General features: G+C 36.7%; 1 protein-coding gene across 8 annotated transcripts in view; it reads right to left on the minus strand.

The window, feature by feature from the left end:
* CHD7 (chromodomain helicase DNA binding protein 7) overlaps positions 1-22,285 on the minus strand; it is a 133,747-nt gene that overhangs the window by 18,273 nt on the left and 93,189 nt on the right. For all 8 annotated transcript variants that reach the window (XM_071554467.1, XM_071554468.1, XM_071554472.1 and 5 more), the window contains exons 8-22: positions 21,394-21,508; positions 19,953-20,036; positions 18,898-19,035; positions 18,685-18,806; positions 17,989-18,232; positions 13,167-13,343; positions 11,125-11,268; positions 8,799-9,054; positions 4,036-4,246; positions 3,326-3,521; positions 2,934-3,101; positions 2,103-2,282; positions 1,704-1,814; positions 1,407-1,612; positions 266-465 (exon numbers count right to left, since the gene is read on the minus strand). In XM_071554467.1, coding sequence (XP_071410568.1) covers positions 266-465; positions 1,407-1,612; positions 1,704-1,814; positions 2,103-2,282; positions 2,934-3,101; positions 3,326-3,521; positions 4,036-4,246; positions 8,799-9,054; positions 11,125-11,268; positions 13,167-13,343; positions 17,989-18,232; positions 18,685-18,806; positions 18,898-19,035; positions 19,953-20,036; positions 21,394-21,508 — 2,552 coding nt within the window. The remainder of the gene's footprint in view (positions 1-265; positions 466-1,406; positions 1,613-1,703; positions 1,815-2,102; positions 2,283-2,933; positions 3,102-3,325; positions 3,522-4,035; positions 4,247-8,798; positions 9,055-11,124; positions 11,269-13,166; positions 13,344-17,988; positions 18,233-18,684; positions 18,807-18,897; positions 19,036-19,952; positions 20,037-21,393; positions 21,509-22,285) is intronic.

The following is a 22,285-nucleotide window of genomic DNA, read 5'->3' on the forward strand; positions in this document are numbered from 1 at the left end:
CTAACTCCAGCAGTTGGTGCCAGTTGAATCAGTTTTAAACAAACATTCTAGCATAATTTTTAAGGGAAAGAGCACTGCATTCTACAAAGTGTCTGAGGGAGACTTTCCCTTTAAGTACAGACCAGGTCAAAGCCCACCTTACTCATAAAATCTGACAACATCCTACGACATGTCAGAATAGCTATAGTTTCAACTAAATACATAGCATGACTGAAGCAATTCTTTCCTATTTACTAGCATCATTATTTGATTGCGGTAGACATACCAGAATGATTAACCAAAGCTCGAGTTTGCCCATCTGCAGTTGGAGTGATCAGATCCCAGATGAAACTTTTGATATTTTCATCCCCTTTGTAATGATTAAGACAATACACCAGGATAGTCCGGCAGATGGTTTCCACGTCTTGTTCTGTTAGCTGACGTTTATAGCGCCCGTGTGAAAGGATGTCAGTCCAGCGACCCCAGCTATAAGAAAAATATGTTCAATACAATAGCCAGAACACTGATATTTTAATTTGTGACTTTCAATTTAACTCCTGGTACCAAGCAAGTTGGAACTTCCTGTGTTAGCACTAATGCATTTTGCATTTGCAGATTACGCCAGGGAATTCAACCTCCCGCACCAAAGAGTTACGAATGTTTATTTTACAGAACAGGCAGTAAGTTCACTGCTCGTAAAGCTGCAATTGAACTACACTCAAAATAATAAAGTACATATGTTTAACTCTAATGGTCCCAGTAAGTTACAAACAGGAAACTCAACCAATTCCTAGAATCATGGGATTTGGGGAATCATTCCTATTTTAATCTTGAAATTCATTATTAGCAATTGTTGTATGCTACTTCCTAAAATAAAGACAATCATTCTGAAGCCCACCATGTTAGCAGTCAAATATGCTTGCAAAGAGATAAAATTCAAACCAGCACATTCAATGGGGAAAAATATAAAATATCAATATCAAATATCTGCATTTAAGTGGTGCCAAAATACCAGAATCTGTGTTGAAAACCTAGATTGACTGTGATTTCAGAACCATACTGTTCTTTACAAATACATTTTTATTACTCTCAACACTTGGAGAGATTAAAACTTTATAACTCAAGAATATTTATGCTATGAGAAATCAGAAACAAATATTCCATCATCACAAAACTACTCATCTTCACAATGAGCTCAGAGCCATCTGAGAGACACTCAGATACTTTAAGAAACCCACACATACACAACTTATATAGACAGAACCAAAAAAATCTCCCTGGCATGTACACAGCATAATGAGACAAACATTATACAGTAAGAGATGATGTGAATGTGTCTAAGAGAAGGGTTAGTTATTTACTATATATAATGTATATATTTTCAGATGTTTAGCCACAATCAGTATATTTCATTTGTATATACTTACCCATAAACCAACAAGTTCTTCTCCACCCTGAAACATTCACTTCTTGCATAACCTTGTGATTTGTCCTGAGGCCTACGGGGCTTTGTGCTAGGCTTTTCTTCAGAATCACTTTCTAGGTCTGAAAACTCCATCAGTTCATCCTCTTTGACTGCACTGTAGAGTCTGGTTTGCTTTCTTACTCTTGGTGTATCAATAACTAGGTTATTCTAAAAGGAAAGTGAAAATGTAGAAATTTAGGGGGCGGAAAGGGTAAAATATTCAATTTAATTGTGCTAGGAATAATTGTAAAGTTCTTACCCTTCCATTCAGAGCATCAATATCCAGCTCAGCTTTCTTCGCCCACTTCTGCCAAAAATTAGGATCATCCAAAGAAATATCTGTCCTGTTCCCAGATGCAACAAAACTAGCCTAGTAAATGTGAAAACACATGCATTGGTTTCTTAACTACATGCTACAAAGAATACCTATTTTTCATTAGCAAATACAATACTTAGGACTTATAAAATGGTAGTGTCAAGACAGAAAAAAGGTAAGCCTGAAAACTATTGCTACTGGAAATACAGATTCCGAACATTTGCAAGAAAATACCTGAGACGAGTACACTGAAAAAGCAAATTGACACAGAATGCAATTTAATACTACTTCCATCTATTCTTGTCACATTTTATTCATCTTCCTTTGAATTTCAATGCACACCTTTGCAAATGTTGAGCCTTTTCCTTCAGATTCAATAGTAATGGTGTGTGTTCGCCTTAAGAGAATCTGATCGATATCTTCTTCACAAAACTTAGACCCTTCATCTTCCTCATCCATCAAAGCACCATATGCCCCCTTTCGAAGAAGATCTTCTATTTCTTTTTTAGAAAGCTGTTGCACCTGTAACACATAGGAGAGGGTTTTTTTGCTTTGTGTTTTTTTTACACCATCCAATGTGTTCATGTGACAGCACAATCAGATTGATTGTCCTCTTATTTGGTGTTCTAAGAAATGAAACTCTGCGATAATGTAGTGTCAGTCAACTAAACACTCATGCTGAAATCACCATTTAAAGAAGAATACAAACAACAAAATTCTCAGCATGAAGGTATGCAAGTGGTTTAAAGGACTTAATAATTCAATGTCACTGAATCCCTTTAGCTCTGATGACTGCTAAACTCCTTCTGGGAGCAGATTTAACATACTAACCTGACAAAAAAGCTAAAGCAAAGAAAGTCCAAAGCTACACTAGTCAGAAAGGCTACACCAGCAAAAGCTAACTAGAAGAACTCCATAAAGTGCCAGGATCAACATAATGTAAAGGGTGGAATGATGAGAACGATCAGGATTGAAGAAACATGATTTCACTTGCCCCTTTGGCCGTAAGTGAGCCGGTAGATAGGCTGAGTCAGTTCACGTAGCCAATGCCCTTAATTAACCCTACTATGCTGTACTCCATCTGAAAACCACTCTCCCCCAGCTAAAACACAAACAAGAAAAGTGTAGCACATTCACAGCATTTGCTGTGCACCTTAAAATATTAATTCTCACCCCATTTGTAGCATTTTCTCTTCCACTCATAGATTGTAGCACAGCCTTATCAAGGCCCAGCTTCAAGCTAGCTTTGTCGAACATTTCCCTTTCATAAGAATTCCTGGTTATTAATCTGTAAATTTTCACTGATTTGCTCTGCCCTATTCTGTGACATCGTGCTTGAGCCTGATGAAACAAAGGCAGACATTCAGTTACAGGTCATACAGGGAAGAAAAAAAATTAAAATAATCAATACAGAGAACTTATTTTAAAAGTTATTGTTTTTCAATATAAATAATAATGTTTATGCTTTCAAGAGAGCAACGATGGATAACTTCTATTGTAGCTGAAAATCTCATCGGAAAAAGGCAAAGAAAAATTTTCACTACAATCATCTCCTGTAATATTACCTGGAGGTCATTTTGGGGGTTCCAGTCTGAATCAAAAATGATGCAGGTATCAGCAGCAGTAAGATTAATGCCCAAACCTCCTGCCCTTGTACACAGCAGGAAAACAAACCTATCAGAATCAGGTCTTGAAAACCTGTCAATAGCTGCCTGACGCAAGTTGCCTCTTACTCGGCCATCAATTCGTTCATATGGGTACCTGAAAAACAGAGGCATTATAGGGGATCGCTTTGCTGCAATGGCATTGTTTCTTTAGAAGAATATGCAATTAAAAAAAGAAATTATATGCTACCATAAGGTCAAAAGAACTACAACAAACTGACTGTGTCTGTACCCCCTAACTTCATCAGTAAAAGACATACTACTTTATCTCCTGCTCTGCACCTTTTGGCAAAGAACAGATTTTCACTCAAAGGAATGAAATAAACGTTTAGGCCTACGCTAAAAAACTCTAGAGCCATCAAAACACTTAATGGAACAGTGAACTAAGAGGTTGAAAGCTCTCCATATGAGGTCATTTTGTATTCACTCGAAAAAAAAAGCTCAGTACTTGCAACTGACAAGTATGTTCTTTCCCTTAGTCAGATCACTACAGAAAATACAGTAGTGTTTGAATTTCATCCCTTTGCAATATGGATTACTCACAGGTTAAATACTGTGGCCGCTGAGGAAGGTATGGTTTATTTATAATTGTATTATACTGTTGCTCTCACCGTCTTTGAATGAGGTAGTCTTCCAGTATGTCCAAGCAGCGCACCATCTGGGAAAAGATAAGCACCCTGTGGCCACCAGCCTTCAGTTTTGGCAGCAGCTTGTCAATCAGTACTAGCTTGCCAGCAGCCTGGATCATTGCCTGGAGCTGAAAATCTGGAGAGTCGGCATTGTGTGTTTCTTTAAACTCTTCCAAAATTTTCTCTTCAGCACCTGCAAAGATTGGACAGCAATACATGAACAGTGCAAAGGGTTTTACTAATAAACAATGAGCCCGCTTTCAATACCCTATAGAAACTGCAGGAATGTTTTAAGCACTATGTGAATAAACACTTCTAAAAAATAAACATTTATTAGAAGTATTAAGCTTAAATTTAAAGCAAACATACACACGAATGCAGCATAAATAAAAAGTAACTGAGAATTCATGACTAGTGTTTAAAAGAGGTGGGGGAAAAAAAGGCAACTCTTTCTTAAATAAATTCATGCAATTATTGATGCACACAATTTAATGAAAAAATTAAGAAATATATGAAAACAACAAACTCATTTCAACTGATAAAATGGATTTTTTTTCTTTTTAAAATGCAACATGAAAATAAAAATACCTCATTTCTACAGGAAAATACAAGGAATACAAGTCACATTTGATGTCTGTGCCTCCAAAATCAGCCTTAAACACCCACATGATCTGAATCCGCTCCTTTCACTATTAGTTATAGAATCAGAATCCAAACAATGAAAAAGCTAACTGGGGGAAAGCAGCTCTGAAATTATTAGTGTACCTTCTATTTAGCTTTTTTTCTCACTGAATATATTTGTTTGTTCAGTTTGATGAAGCTATCCAATGTATATACTCTTTACAACATTGGTCAAAAGTTCTTTCTTGCCACTCGATTTGCCCATGAATGATATGCACAGCAGACCCTATTTCCTTGTTCTGCTCACTACCACAAGACCAAGTTCAAGTTTTCGCTTCAACCTCTCCTATGCTTTTACTGCACTTTTTATGTCACTCCTACAAACAGTGGACAATTCCAAGAATTATCGGATTGCTATTCTTGACTATGTAAAAGGTTAAGAATCTTCGTTCTAAGCTTATTTCCCAGCCAAATAAATCCTGTTTTGGAGCCATCTTTTTTCAGACCCTCTGCCTTTTTTTAACAAAATGTAATTTATAAAGTATTTCTAGTTTGTATAATATTCAGCTTTAATTCTGCTTTTGACTAGCAAAAGGAAAGCTGGAGGGTTGGGGGAGGAGGGAAGAACAGCTTACTGCCAGGCTTCTGCTGAGCATCTCTCTCTCATATCCCCGTTCTAAGTAGATGCCTGTAAACAAACATGGAAATGCACCCTCCCTGTGCGATCGCTGGTTCAGTGCCTGCTGTAATGCGGTGCCTTAACCAGATACCTCCCTGAGCAGGCTGGCTGACAGGCTCGTGTTACTTCACACACTTGCACTACTCGCTTTTACAGGACCTAATGGACTCAGTGCAACCACATTTGAAGACAGTTTTACATCCCTGAATTTTCCTTATCTGGATCCCCTGCTCCACAAAATACTCATCCTCATGGTCTGCACGTAAGAGAAGAATATGCTCACATGAAAATTGTGTAATCAGATATCCAAAATTCCCTTCAATCACATCACTTCCTAACTTGTAAAATGGGCAGAATTTTGGGCAGCAAATCTCCAATTCTGTACTGAACTTCAGCAATTTCAAGCCATTCATACACAGTAACTTCAGTGATCTTTCCTGGTTACATCAATTGTTTCTTACTCAACTGTGACATCCAGATTTAAATTTTACTACTATGAAGCGAACCAATATGCAAACAGCATCTGCAAAAGCAAACCACCTAAGCCAAGCACACAACAAACCCCCAAACTGGTCTAATGAATGGTGAATTTTGAAGTATCAGAGCCTGGTCTCTGCAAGACCCATATCCACACCAGACCATGACCTCCAAAAACCTGCTCTTTCAATAATTCTGTCCTAGCTAAACCCTGTAAACAACCATCCTAGCTTTTTTAATTCCTATTTCAATTGCAATTAAGTCATGTATATTGAGCACATGTCACCCAAATGTTACTTGAAACAAAAACCTGCAGGTCTGTAACACTAGTTCCTATCCTGACTGATTTTTAGTAGGGGATGAAAGAAAGGTATTCAAATGTGTGCTTGGTCCATTAGGGAAAGCCCCACTTCCACTCCTAATTAGGAGAGGCTTCTAGGGCTCAAGAGGGCAGAACAGAGTAAGGAACCTTTCCAGTGTTCAGCACTGTAGGATGTGTAAGTATAGAAGCATTCCCCACTGCTGGCTCCTGGAGACAGAGAAAAAGGAATGACATACAAATACTTGGGAATGGAGAAAACAAGGAGTCCAGCTCTAAGAAAAATGACACACAATGCTTTGCCCAAGTTGGTTGGAGAATACACAAAATGTAGTAACTACCTCCAGAAGTCTACTCAGTCTCAGCAGACCATAGAACACATAGATCAATCCATAAACAAAAAAGCCACTCTACATTCAACTCCTACACTACTACTTCCATCACGTAACCTTAACTGAAGATTATATAGAAGACTTGCTTGTAACTCTTACGCAAAACAAAACATACAGTGTTCTACTTGGATATTCAAATACACACACAATACTGTTTCCTCACAAAACCTGCAAACTTGGAAGAAAATAATAAAGATTCAGAGAAATGTTAAGAAAACATTCAAGTCTCAAAACCAGAACTTGCTACTGCAACAAATCATTCATCAGAAGAACACTACACAACAATAAATCCTAGCACTACAAGACCTCTTAGTAGAATTACAATAAACTTGTGTCACCACATGAAATACAAAGATGTTGATTATCAGTTAACAAAATAAAACCTCAGCCTCAGACTACTGTAAGATGTATTTTCTGTCCTAGAACTACAAAGGATGTATTTGTTCAGTTCCATCTCCACACTAATAACAGTTGATTTATTTCTTTTTCCCCTCAAATCTGAAGGTCTGACCCACCTGCCACGTTGCAGAGTGAGACCAAACAAGTCCAAAAGTTCAAAAATTACAAAAACGTTACAAAAGCAAATGCATTCAAGAGACAAATCCATCCCATTTTACTAGGGTTAAGATATAGTCACCAAAAAATATTTGAAATTTCCTAGATAACCACATGGACTTCAGCAGTCTCTAAAAGACATTAAATGATACAAAAGCCTTCTGAGGAAAAAAGATCACTGCTGTAGGAAACACTGAACCACTCACACACTCTATTTGACAAAACAAAGTAGCAGCAAAATATTCAGTTTATTTCTTTTAGCAAACAAGAAATAAGGAAAGATAACGACAAGATTAAAACTATCTGAATGCCAAGAAGCATCAGGTTCAGAAGCTCGTAACTTGAACATCCTAAACTATTTTCTGATTAACTCATTCGTATATGGATTAATGTAAAAAAAACCAAACAAACAAAACAAAAAAAGAAAAAACTCAACAAAACCCCCTCAACAAAGCGTGTAACAGAACCACAAGGCTACTTTATTGTATGTTCATATGAGTTCAGAAACTGAGCAGCCACTAGCATGGCTGAGTTAAAGTACTTTGGGGTAACCCTATATCATGTCTTTGGAATAATTACTTGTGCATGAAATATAATTAGATGTAATTTCATGAGTCAGTTTAAGCATTTTCCTCCACATTTAAACACAAAATATCAAGGAAAAAAACGTAAGTACTGCAATATGGAAGTCATACAATTAAAAAAACTGAAATCACATATGGCTCAAACAAAACAGTCTTTCATCATGAAGCTTATATCCAGCATTAAACCAACCATAGCATAAACCATATACAGTAAGAAAGACGAGCTGGGAAACAAGAAACTAGTAGAATGCAATCCCGTATGGAGGCTTGAGTTACATCCTCAAAGGGAAGAACTGACCAACAAATACAAGTTTAGCATACTTCAGACAGCTACAGATAGCTGGTTCATCATAGGGTTGGTCACTGGAACAGGGTCCCCAGGGGAGTGGTCATGGCATCACAAGTCAAGAGTTCAATTACCATCTGGATGATGCTCTTAAGTCATGCTTTAATTTTAGGTAGTCCTGCGAGGAGCAGGGAGTTGGAATCAACAACCTATGGGTTCCTTTCAACTTAAAATATTGTATGATTCTATAGCACTTGCCAAAGATAATCCTGATCTAAAACCAACAGCATCACACTGAAAACCAGTCTTTAAAGCCTAAGATGACAAACATTCATACTAATCTTTTCCTTGCTAGTTATATTAAGGAAATGAGCTGACAACATGTGGCCATAAAAGGAGGTCTGATCATGACTTCTTACCCTGTAACTTTTATTCAGTAACTTTAAGTTATTATCTAAAAATGTTCTACATCAAGAAATTAAGTAGCAGCTAGCTGTAATTCTGAAGAAAAAATTGCCATATTCATGCTAGCATCTAACAACCTGCATGATAATTTATGTCCTGTTTGTCAGAAATAACAGAAAGCAAAACTTAATGTTACCAACATTAACTTTGTCAGGGTTAGGAAGCCTTGGAAAAAACCAGCATACATGTCTGCAAAAGCAGTACTGTTCTGGCTAGCACATCTCCATACCTATGAGAACCTAAAAGGGTATGTCACTTTTCTACTTAACATACATGAATAAAGAAAAAGACACGCTAGAATAGAATTTGTACCTACTGAACATCCTTAAAACCATTTTTCAAATGAGGAGAAAAATAGGAGGCCTACCATTAATAAGGTATGGATGATTGCAGCATTTTCTTAGTTCCATCATAGTGTTTAAAAGATTAGGTACATTTGCCTGACCTCCACCCTTGGAAAGAAATGTGAAATTCTTTTCAAGAATAGCACGGTAGTATTTCTTCTGAATATTTGTCAGCTCAACTTCAATGATGGTTTCCTCTTTGGGGGCCAGGTTCTTTTCTACATCCTCCTTCAGACGTCTCAGCATCATTGGCTTCAAAATAGCTTGGAGTTTTTGCACCTGGAAAACAGATGTTTAATAAATACCTAAACTAAAACTGCCAGGCTTCAAATATTACTTTTTTTTTTCAATTTCCTTAATTCTAAAATCTTTGTTTCCTGCCTCAGATCCCAAGTAAAAAAGTCTTTCCTCAGTGGCCTAGAGACTGAGCTCTCCTTTTTCACTCAGTGGCATACACACTTCTAAAATCAATTTTAGTGTGCAACCCTTCTGTTTAGTGACGTCTGTTATTAAAAAGACCTCACTCAGAACTATCCTTCTCGACAAGGACAGTACAGCACACAAGTCATACAGTTAACCCTGAGTACAGCTACAGAAGCAAATCTGACTGTAAGACCAATTTTTGCCATTCACTTCAAATCACTAAACAGTGTTTAATGCTATTTTCCCCCCTTCCAATATCTGCTCCCAATTATATTCTTACTTCTCTAGTTTTGACATCCACTTAGTAGAAAACTACTTAGGCCTGGTCTAAAAGTGGAAACACTTTTAAGACTGGTCACTTTTAGTGTTGCTGGGTTTTGTGGCATATACTTTAAGATACATCCCAAAGAATGGAAGGGGGAAAGAAGAAAACATCCATTTTCCAAAGAGAAAAAAAAATGAAAAAGAAAAAGGAAGCTAAATTTCTCAAAGTTTTTGAAAATTCCCTTACAGAAAAGCTGAAAGATATTCCATATATAAAAAAAAAGACTGGTATTTAGCTTGTTTTCAGTAGTCTCTCAAAGTATAAACCACCTCAGAACTGAAGAACTAATAATTCACCCTGAAACTGGTAATCATCTCCTGATGAGAGCCACACAGCTGAAACATGAACAAACGACAATTTCTCCTAAATTCACACCATACCCTGAGTAATAAAGCAACTTCATGAGAAAAAAAGATAGATTGGTACAATGGGATGAACAATTAGAAAAATACATTAAAGGCGATCGCAAGGAATGAAGGAGAAACCTCAAGTCATTAACACATAAACTGCACCATCACTGAAAGATAAACCCAATTCCAAACCACCTGATTGTGTATCTGTCAACATAGAAGAAAGTTCTTCCAAAACTTGTTGGGCCAAGCAATCCAAGCTATAATTTGGATCATAGTCAATGGCATTATTTTAGTAATAGTTCTATGTATGGCTGCAAAAGTTTCCAGTTATGTTGAGCTGGCCAGACAACAGCTATGTTGAGAATTAGGATATATTAACTCCAGCTATACTGTACTATACTAACAGGACTGCATGGCTTCTGGATCAGAGCTGGCTCACTTTCAGTCAGGTCAGGGTCCATTCTGACTGGCATGCAACAGCCTGCACAATCTGTGGAAACATCCTATGACTTTGGCAGGAGGTAAGGGGCTGGAGGAAGAGATATCTTGTAATTTAGACAACTACCTATAAAAGAGTTGCTCTCAAAGAAAGCAAAAAAATTCAAGCGAAGTTAAGATATTAGAAACTGAAATTTCAGACAAACCCAACAAAAATGCACACAAAAATGCATGCAGTTATTATCACAGGTTGCAAAGGGCCAAACTAAGATGGCATGCTTCATTTAACATACATACAAGGGAACATTTAGCATTTCAGATATAAAACACGCTGCACTGTGTATTAATTTATGCATCTCTTTTATTGGACAGCTTGAGAAATCTGTTTCTGAGTCAAAAAACCCTCCCACCCTCCATTTGCTAAACTGGTTTTCAAGAATGTCCCTATTTGCACAGAAAAAACTCTCAGATGTTAATTCCACAGAAGTTACAGAGGACAGTCCCCTCACTGATGCTGCCACTTAAGGAAGAACGTCAACTGACAATTTTCTTAGAAGTATTTTCTTCCAGTAAGCATTACAAGACACACCACCTCTAAATTTAAACACTACATTTTAACCAAGGGAAATGATTTTTGGTCAGAAAGCAAAAAACTTAACAAAATGAAAACAAACAAAAACCAGGGATAAAATCACTGTAGTCTTCCAGTAAGCAAACAGGTATTATTTGTAAAACTAACTACAAGTTCGGATGGAATAAAATTGATAAATTCACAATATATAAATACAACAGTGTGCACGATAAGTTTACCTGCTCTTCAGTTTTAAGATCCCCAAATTCTTGCATGAATGTGGTTTCTGATGGGAAACGACCTGGTTCCAAGAAGTGAAGCAGGCTAAATAGCTCTTCTACTGTATTTTGCAAAGGGGTTCCAGTAAGCAGCACTTTATGCTCCTGAAAAGTTAAGATACAGTTGCCTAGACATCCAACTCAATTAATTTTCAAAGGAAAAATTCACAAAATTCCTTCCCCTCATCACCCTATATCTGTCTCATTTTTGCTTCCTCTTTCCTCCCCCAGCTTCCTACATAAAACTCTTTTCAAGACATTCCTTCAGTGACAGCCCAGAAAAATACTTCACTACTTAGAGCACCTTCAAAAGTTCTCCAAGACACAAGAGATTTTACTGATCCAGAACATCCCAGCTCCTTCACAAGTACAATGAACTTTAAATGGCAAAATAGCAGTTGAACTCATACCATCACTTCCAGTAAAAATCCACTGATTTACCACACATCCAAAAGAGCTCAGTGCATTGATCTCCTGTTATGGGTTTAGCCAGGTGGGCCTAAATTTAGGTTTTAAAGTTCAGCTAGGCCTGGGAATTGTCAGCTGACTTGAGCTGGGCTGAGCTAGCTAACAGCTGACTTCTTCTAGCCAATAATATTGTATTCCATACCATATTGCATCATCTCAAAAGGGGTAAGAGCTGGTGTATGGGTGTGGCTTGGGCAGTTGCTTCACAGCTGTGGTGCCAGCAAGACACTCTGCTGTCCCAGGAGGGATGGGGAGCCCCAAGCCCAGAGCACCGGCTTAACATCATGTTATCTGAGGGAAGTAAAATATTTGTTCCTAGCTTTTCTCTCTGCTTAAGTCTGTCTCTGAAGAACCAACTTCTCTAGAATGATTTGTAGTTAAAATGGTAGAATTTGTGTTTACTGGGAAGTGGGAAGTTATTTCTTGTTATACATGACTTGTGTAAGTGTGTGTTACATTGTAGTTTCCTCTTAATTTTCTCTTTTCTGTATAAATACATGTAGTTAGTTTCAGCATAGACCTGGCTTTGGAAGTTTTTTTTTCCTCTCTCCCTCTTCTTTTTCCCTTGGCTGGTTGGGGGGAGGAGGAACCCTTTTCACTCTGTCCTGGACAGTTGGCACTTTGCCAGCTCAACCCAGGACATCTCCTCATGACAGGTCTAAGTTTCTAACATAGTAAATCTGCAGTAGAGTTCTACTGTCCTACTAAACATTACTGAGCATGAGATGGGCAGAGAAAGTTGCATACTGCTTTAGGAGGAGCCCAGAGAGGTTAAGCAACTAACCCACAGCCAAACATGAATTTAGCAGTATAACAAGAACCAACGTGAAAAGTCCCATCTCTCTATCTATAGCCATGATTCCAAGTTCAGCTTTCCTCTAACAGCAACAGTAATAAGGACAATAAATGGTACACAGCAATTTTACAAACTGAGTTACAGTTATTAAGTTACCTTGACTGCTTTCGTCTCACATTTTAAAAGAGTATTCTGACTAGAAAAAATAATTATTGTGTCTTTTAAATGGTAAATATCTTTACATTATCTTATTTTTCTCTTTGTGCTTAATACACTAATTTTGTATATACAAAATAATACATATTTATCTAAACATCAGAAATGAACTCACTTCTCCCTCCTTAGTCACTCTGAAAGAACACCCCTAAGGCTACACAAAAAATTAACATTAGAGGTGATACTAATGCAGAGCAGTTTAACTCTCATGGCTGAATTTGGTCTCCTGACCACATTATACTTTTAAATAAACATCTGTGTGAAAAAGTGACTATGGATTAAGTCATGTGAAAGAAGAGAAAGGAAAGAACAAATTTATCTTTATTCTCTTAACACAATCAACAATTCTACAACAACTAAATCAATGAAAAAACTTATTAAGCCCCAGCACTCCAAAACTGAAGGCATGCATATGCATCCAGGTATTTTACAGACTTTCTCATCTGCATTCCTTTACTTTTTTTTTGCTTCTGGTTTAAACCATAAAACAGAAGTAACGAAAATACAGACAATTCACACTGACCAGGTCCATCATCTTGAGTCCTTCCAAAAGCTTACAGTTCCTGTTTTTCAGCCTGTGGGCCTCATCAATGACCACGCAACGCCATGGAATGTTACGCAGCTCTGGGCAGTCAGTCAAGATCATTTCAAATGTTGTGATAATGGCATGGAACTTGTAGGACCCCTTAATCACACGACCCTAAAAAGAACAGCAAATGTTAAAAGTAAACTCCCTGGCAAAGAAAGAAAGTGATTTCTTTCATCTTCAAAATTTATTGTTTAAAAATACAGAATGATACAATTGGCAAAATGATCATTTAAAGCAAATTAACACATTATTGCTGACTAAATGGGGGAATACAAATGTGTAAGTTTGCTACTGCCTTCCTGATAGGTGTTTTTAATCCCCTAAAAAGGCCCATAGAACCACTGCACACTCATTACAAAGAAGTTACACAAGTATTTAAGTTGTAATTCATATGGATTATACTAATGCCATGAGGAATTAATGTATTGCTGCAATATTCAAATAAGATTTTCAGACTTTGTCAAGGGAATTCTCTTTTTTTTTTTTTAAATCAAAGGTATGTGAAGGTCCTCCCAAACAATTCAAATAAGCAGAAGTGCATTAAGGCTTTCTTTTTGTAACTATTTGAATATTGTGCTCACCAGTAATTTTTTTCCTGGTGGACACTAAGTATTCAAAACATCTACAATTCATAGAACGGTTTGGACTGGAAGGGACCTTAAAGATCATCTAGTTCCAAACTCCCTGACATGAGTAGGGGCACATTCCACTAGACCAGGTTGCTCAAAGCTCTGTCCAACACAGCTGTGAACACTTCCAGGGATGAGGTTTCTACAACAATTCTAGTAAACAGCTTTGATAGAAGCAAATATCTGAACTCTTAATGAGTAAAAATCTGAACTCCCTTAAATGAAGAATGCAACAATTCCATAGTATTTTTGTAAATGTGTGTTAAGCAAAGTTCAACAGGACAATTAGCTTGATGTCTGGCACCATATTCACTATTTCATTAATTGAGTGTCTTATTTTCAGCACTGATATGAAGGCTGTTTAGAAAAAAAACCCCAAATAGCCCTAAATAAACTTCAGTCGTGACCATCTTTCTGACATAAAGCTATGCTTCTTCCCAGTGTTGTTCAAAGAAAAATGCTATTTGGCATCTCCAATGTCACTGGGTCTGTGCAGAAAAATTGTCTCTCTAAGGATGGGCCTCACACAAGTTCAAAGCAGGACTATGTCTGTGGTTGTATGTTGAATATATTTCAAAAAAAACAGATACTTTACAGTAAGATGACCATTTCTTTTAGACCTGTGCAAGACTGAATCCTTTCATAAGTGACCTGCATATAACCCTCTCCAAACCTTAGGGATCAGAACAGGCTACTGATTCAATAAAATGATTGGCAACCTGATATCCTGAACTCATCATTAAATCTGCCTTCTCGCATCAAGAACATTAGGAGTAATGACCTGCTTAACAATGCCTTTTCATGGCATAGTCCAGAAACATTTATCTTCTCAGGGAACAAAATAAGTTGCTACTTAACAAACAAGGAGATGAACATATACTAAGGGGGCAGCTTTGAAAACCAGCAAACTGAAATGCTGCAACCTTTTCATAAGCCAAGTAAATTTCCACCATAAACAAGTCAACTCTTTCACAGGACTCTGCCAATAGATCTATTTGGCATATATAGTTTTCCTGATCTTAAAACATAACTCCTTCTCAGAGGTAGAACACTTCAGAAAAGCAAATGTGTTATTTGATATTCCAACCAGGGAAAGCCCCCTAGAAGGACTTTTCAGTTACACTGCTTAAGAACACGAGAACAGGCTTCTCTATGTGAATCTCACAAGCAGAATGTCTCTGGTCACACTAAGTCCTTACTGTTGAAGTCACACCACTGCAGAAACCTGTTTTGTCATTGACAACTCTCTAGCATTTCACAACAACTTGACTCTGGTAATTGGTGTTGAATCTGAAAAAACACACTACAACAGATGGGGTAGGTGCTTCTTATGCATGCTTGTCTTTTGTTATTGCCCTTCAAAGCCACTCAGACTTTCTCAAAGTTCAATTGTCTTTTTGAGAAACAGCTCAACTTGAGAGGCTTCTGTTTATGTTAAGACCCAAAAAGTCAAAGATGCTGATATCTTGGTTGATGTGTTTGGCAAGGGAACTAGAAATGATACTGCCAAATCCTGTCCTCTTTGTCTTTCCTTGTCTCCCATTGTATGCCCAATGACAATACTTTGGGGAATGCCAAACTGAACAATATATGAGGACTCTTCTTGACAAAATACAAAGAGATTTTTTCCCCCCATAATTCAGTTTCTATGATGTGTTTCATAGCTGACATGATCTTGCAAAGAATGGAACACAGAAGGTGACACACCTAAGCTAGTTGCCACAAAAAGGATGAATTCACTCCCTTTCTTCTTTATCCCCATACATAGCAATTGTCTGAATCTCCTCTTAAGCCAGTTCAGGGAGCAAAGCTAGCAGAAAATGATTCATTTTTCTGTGCCATGAGTGCTTTGTCATTACTCGCTATGGGGTCAAATGACTGCCATCCTCATTGCAAGAGCCAAGTTAAGAATATGGCAATAGGTGGAACAAAACTTTCTGCAGCATATTGCTGCAGATCTTTTTAGTTGTCTTTAGATCAAAAATCCAATATTGCCAAAATAACTCTAAGAATCTGCACAGGAAGTGAGATTTTTTCCGATGACATTCCTTCAGGTTTCATGCTAGGTAACTGCTGTATCCTAAGGGGAAGAACATGCTAAGAACAAGCACTGTTTAAATAACAAACGTGATTTTTAACACAGCACATTTCAGTAGAGACAGTATTTGTATAAACTCAGATTTTTAAGTTATATAAAATATCAATCTCTACAGTTCATTTGTATATTATACATCCAGGTAAGAAGCTAAATGTGTTAATTATTGTAAGGAATATCATAGAATGGCCTGGATTGAGACCTTATAGATTATCTAGTTCCAACTCCCCCGCCGTGGACATGGACACCTTCCACTAAACAAGGCTCCATTCAACGTGGCCTTGAACACTTCCAGAGATGGGGCATCCACAACATCTCTGGACCACTAGACTTCACTGTAGCAACTATTACTCAAATAAATCATCAAAAACCAGGTATATAATTTTAATTTGAAAGTTTCTTTGATAAATTGCTGTGAGAACAATTATTTTCTAGACCAAACAGATGTAATTTCTAACAAATATAAATTACTATGTGTTTTTCTACTACATTTAAGGACATAATTCTATTTCTGTTTGTCCTAATGGCATGTCAAGTTGTACTACAAGTCATCAGCTTCGAAACAGTTTCTAATCAGTTCTTTCCCTGTAAAAACGTATTTTCTACCTTGCAACCAGCCTCATACATAGCTTTGTTCAAAGACTCAGTTTTTTCAACACCCTTTTCGAGGACAGGAAGTGAGAACTAAACAGGACTACCCACCAAATTACTGACAAAGAGAAGAATGCCGTAACTTCTCTCATCCTTATTAAAGATTTGTTTCCTCCTACACACTAGCCCTTTTCACCACAGTCTTGCAGTAGGAACTCATATTTAACTGGTTGTGTGCTACAACACAAAAGAATCTGCATTTGCCTTATAGCCTTCTCAGAGCAGAGCCCTCTCCCTACAGTAAGAATCACCATTGCTTGTCTGCACATAGCCCTACATGTAGCTATTCTGAGTACTGTTAGCATGGATCCAATTTATTAAATAATACAGCTTACTCTGTATCCATGAACTGTCTTGATTATTTAGCACTTTTCCCACCTTTGCATCATTTGAAAACTTCCTCAGTAATGATTTTATGTTTTTCTTTCACGTCACTGATAAAAGTGTTACATAACTCATGGACACAAACCAATCCCTGAAGAGCTATGCTGGAAATGCAAATCATTTCTCATTTACAATTATATCAAGAAATATCAGTTAGCCAGTTTAAATCCACTTAATGTGTGCCTTATTGATTTTATATCCTTCTAGTTTATTAATCAAAATATTGAGTGGCAGAAAATCAAATGCTTTACAGAAAATCTAAATGTATGAATTCACCACTATGACTTCTTTAAGCTCAGTTGAAAATAATACTCCATAATATATCAAATCAGGTTGAACTTCCACTCTTTTTATTTTTCCTCTTAAGCGAGGAGGATTATATTGTTTTGCAATACCACCGAATGTATGTACATTATTTTCACCCAATCCTCTCTACTCTGGGCAAAACCATGCACTTAAGAGTAGAGATCTGTTGTTCTTCTTAGCTTCTGTTTTCCAAATAATTTTTCATTTCTACGCCTAATCTTTTCTGTACCTGCTTTCCTTCACTCATAAGAACTATTCAACCTGAGCACAGTAACACATTCAGAATATATCTGATTTATAAAATTTGATAAAGAAACATCAACAAGTTAATTTTTGCAAGCAGGTCTTTCCTTGAATGGTGGGCAAAGATTGATTTTTAAGCTTAGTGCCAATTAAAGTTTCTCCGTTAAGAATCTTTTCTGACAGCTCTCCTCAGGAACACATAGTAACAAAAACTTTTCATGAAACAATGAAACTGTAAACAAGAGTTGCACCATCTCTTGTTGCTCCTCTATTTCTAGCTGATCTATTGGCTACTATTAGAAAGCACTCTCCTTATTAATACATGTATCTTCTTTATTAGCTAAAACCTAATATATTAGTACTGAAAAACTAATTGATGCTAAAATTAATAAACAACTCCAAAGAATATACAAAGAAGAGAAAAAGAAAAATAATGAAGAGCTTTTACCTGTGGATCTTTGAAATACATTTCATACAATTGAATGGTCCGCCGACTTGCTTGACTCCCATGATACACAACCACATTTAACTCTGTCCAGGTGCGGAACTCCCTTTCCCAGTTGGGAATTGTGGACAATGGTGCAATAACCAAGAAAGGACCATGGATTCCTTTCAAATATATCTCATAGAGAAACGTAATGGACTGGATAGTCTTTCCCAACCCCATTTCATCTGCTAAAATGCAGTTTCGTCTAAAAACAATAATAAAAACAGTCTGAATGATTTATTCCTAACTTAAACCACAGAAAAATCAGTAAGGACATAGACTAAATAAACCACTTATTTCTAAAATGGCAATTTTACACTGAAAATACATTAGAATATTTTTGCATTTTAAATAAACGTTATGATTTGTGCTGCAATAAGCATGGATACATCCATTTTATCTACCCTTCAATTTCATAAGAGAGAGGAAGGGGCAGCAGGCGTATGCATGAACGCAAAGCATTTGCCACAAGAATCTATCTGAAATATTCATGTTCCACCCCAAGCTAGTTTGTATATGACTGCCGCAGTAAAAAATGAGACAAGTAAATTATTCTAAAACCTCGCTTTAAATGATTACTTTAAAAGGTTATTATTTCAAACAAGCAATAAAAGCTTTTCCAAAGCAGGATTCAGCAATAAGCAATGTTTTACGTACGTGTTGTACCAATTGAAAAGAAGCCAGTTTACTCCCTCCAACTGGTATTCCCTGAGTTTGTTATTGTTTTTATACTCCCTGGAAGTCTCCGATTTCTTCCAGTCATCGGCAGGAGGTCGCTCCTGTTTCAGATACAGCAAATCCCATTAGTGGTTTCTAAAAGACCACATTACTATTTTCAAATAAGATCCTCTCTATGGAGCCAATTCTTACCACACGCTCCATTTCTGGCTCCCTAGACATCAGTTTCTCAAATTCTTCGATCTTAGCTTGGTCGATGTCTTGCTTGAGCTCCCAAGTGCTGTCTTCATAAGGAAGCGAACACCATTTCACCAGATAATGCGTTACAGGCTTTGTTAAGACAAAAATAATATTATATCACAACATAGAAAGAATAAAGTGCAACCATTTTTATCAGGGGATCTGCAGGCCAGCTAAAATTTAAAAAGCTTTATCAGTCCTGAATGTCTGAATCAGCCAAAAGATAAGCAAAGAGCATGCAACCTAATGAAGCAAGATTAGAACATGGGGTAATGGGGGCTTACCACCAAACTGAACAACACTACATTTGAAATCACTAAGGTTAGACTAAAATTTAGAACTAAAACAGTGTTAATTTTTCAACCCTTACAATTGCTAATGATTTACTACATATTGAAAACAGTCAACAGCACTTTCTTATCAGTGTCATCAGAAACTCCCAGCAGACAACTCAACCACTGCAATTCACTGACAGAGAAATACGGAAACACTGGCACTGCCAGTGAAGCTTTCTATTCTCCCAGGACCAAAAAGCAATCTCCAGGAAGAAAAAAATGGTCTTGTTCAGCAGAACGAGTCATCAAAAGTGAAGAAACAGTGAATTCATTATCTCTTCTGCAACAAGTAGTCCAAGCCATGTCTAAACCACTATGACATTTAGCTAAGACTCTTCCTTGCAATTTTCATTTAAACACTGCATTACACGCATGGACATTGTATTTCTACAGTATTAGGTACCAATCCTTTCATGTTGTTTGGTTGGTTGCTTCGGGGTGGGGAGCAGTGTTTAAATATAGGTAACTTATCAGAAGTTTGGAATTCTCACCTAACTCCCTTTATTTTAGGGCAACTGCCATATTAGCCAATGTTTTCTTAAATTTCTCCCATTTTCTACACATATACACTGAAATAGCTTCTGTAAGTGTTTTAATATAGTCACATTTCTAAACCATAAATTCTAAATACAATGTCCATATGGCTATAGATGCATTATAAGTTTTGCTCACCTCTCCATTATCATCTGTGCTACGTGAAAAATCCAAGATTCGATCAACTTCCACATAATCTGGATTAAAAAGCTCATCATCAATCTGTTCAAGGAGAGAGGTGAAAATATAAAAGATATCTCTATTAGCCCTTCTTGAGAGGAAAAATGATTATATATTTCACCAGGCAATAATATTTTGGGTCACGGTGACACAGAATTTATATTTGGCAAACTTCAACATGTTAATTGAAATGCTACAATTCAGCAAGATCATTCCCCGTGAGGGAATCAGACTTCTCAGACTTTGTTAACTGGGCCTCTTAATTACTGTGTGAAACCTTTTACTGTGAGAGAATGTTTAAGAATATTTTAAATGAAGTGTGAAATTACAATTCACTAATGAGCAATCGAAAAGGCTTATGGCATGCAATGCATTTAGCATTCTTGAAAACTACAGCTTGCAATAAAGAAATTAGAGCCTTGTACAATAAGTGCCTTTGGATTATTTTAACTACAGGAATTGTCCAACAGCTTTATAAGCAAGATTCAAAGATTATTTCAAAAACAGAGAAAAGATAATGCATGCATACACAGTTTCTCCAAAAATCACAATTTGTTATCCCTTCAACGACTTAACAATCAGGATTCTCTTGCGCACTAAAGCACTCAATTTCATTTTATACTTTTAAGATTCCCCTCCAACAGAAGAGACAGACAAAGGGACTAAAGGCCATGTACATTTTAAGAGTTTTTTCCAAAACAAGAACAAATTCCAAGTATTTACAATAACTCGTGATCCACTTGGAAACAGATTTTAAAAAAGAATATAGAAGCATTTCTAGGCATCTTCACTGAGAACAGATGAAAGTTTTCAATTTGCAACAGGTTTTGTTTGGCGTGAATGATCTAGTAAAAATAAATATAAATAAATAAATACAGTAGCTGATGAACTTAATTTTTTTTTTCTTAAGATACAGCATTTTACTGAAAGGTAAGCTTTCAGAGACACAAATTGGCAGATCTGGTCTTTTATTGACAGGACCCCTGCCCCATTACTGCTTATGGCTTTAAGTGAAATTAAATTGATGATAAAAAGCTTAGAATCCCTAGTGAGCAGCAGTCCATAACACAGAAAAATGGGATGCAATTTTTCTGGCATAATCAGCTCCTGAGAAAAGAGACATCGTACTGATTCAGTCATGCTTGCAAAGCAAACAACTGGCCACTCACTTAAAAAAATCCCCAAAACAAACAACCTACTACAGGAAAAAGTATACAGTCAGGATCACTTGAGTTTCATAAACTTGCAAGCCTTGCATCCGGAATGGTTACACTTTATATGGGAATAAATGCTACTGATGTATCACATGGTTATTCAAAATGTTCTGCCTGCATATAGAACAAGAATTCATAAGAACATTCCTTAAAATACCCAAAAGAAACAGACACACTAATCGTACTTCTGAAAGGAATTTGTTCTGGCCCTGTTTTGCCTTAAACCGCTTAATCTTCTGCTGAATTCTCTTGTCTTTGTCCAGCTCTTCCACAGATGCCCACTGACAGTGGAGGTAAGAACTAGAAGATGAAACAAAAATCTTACTCAAAACAGTGCTTCCATTGCAAACCTTATGTATCCCACTAGCATAACTAGATCTTTGCAGCACATTGTAGTGCCAGGCTTGGAAAACTGTATCTTCTTTATCATACAAGTTATTAAGAAATCATCTATACTGAAAGTAATTATACTTACTAGCAGAGAAACTTGCCAGGAAATAGAAACAACTCCCACTCAAAGTTTAAATACATACCCTCTATACTTAGTGTTTGGCACAAAGCTAGGTTGATTTTTATTAGGCATACTTATAATTACTATACAAGACATTTATCATAAGTGTCACTATTTAGCATCATATTCTAGCAAAGAGTAGGGGTTTTAGAAGTTAATGAAAATATGTAAACATTTTAAGCACTAACATCCTATATAAATTTTTTTATGAGAACAGCATTGTAATTAGAAGTTGCTTATGAGTTAATTGTCGTTTTAACACTGAAAGGAAAGAAAACCCTTTGTAACTTCAGTTCCATAGTAATAATTGCTCCTTAAGAAAACACAGAGTAAGGAAAAGCATCTCTGCCAAAATGACTTGTCCCACTCTATAAATGTAGAGTTTGTCAAAAGTTCTACTGCTAAGACATGAATAGTTAATACAAAAATTACATGTCTCTGTAAAAGAACTAAACAAAGCACAATTAAGCTATTAAACATCATGCAATACAGTGCAAAAGGTACAAAATGACAGCATATTAAAAGTAAGGTCAATTATATACAGCTAGCTGCAAGAGGCTCACTTG

The sequence above is a fragment of the Pithys albifrons genome, chromosome 4, assembly GCF_047495875.1.
Source record: "Pithys albifrons albifrons isolate INPA30051 chromosome 4, PitAlb_v1, whole genome shotgun sequence".
Classification (NCBI taxonomy): Eukaryota; Metazoa; Chordata; class Aves; order Passeriformes; family Thamnophilidae; genus Pithys; species Pithys albifrons.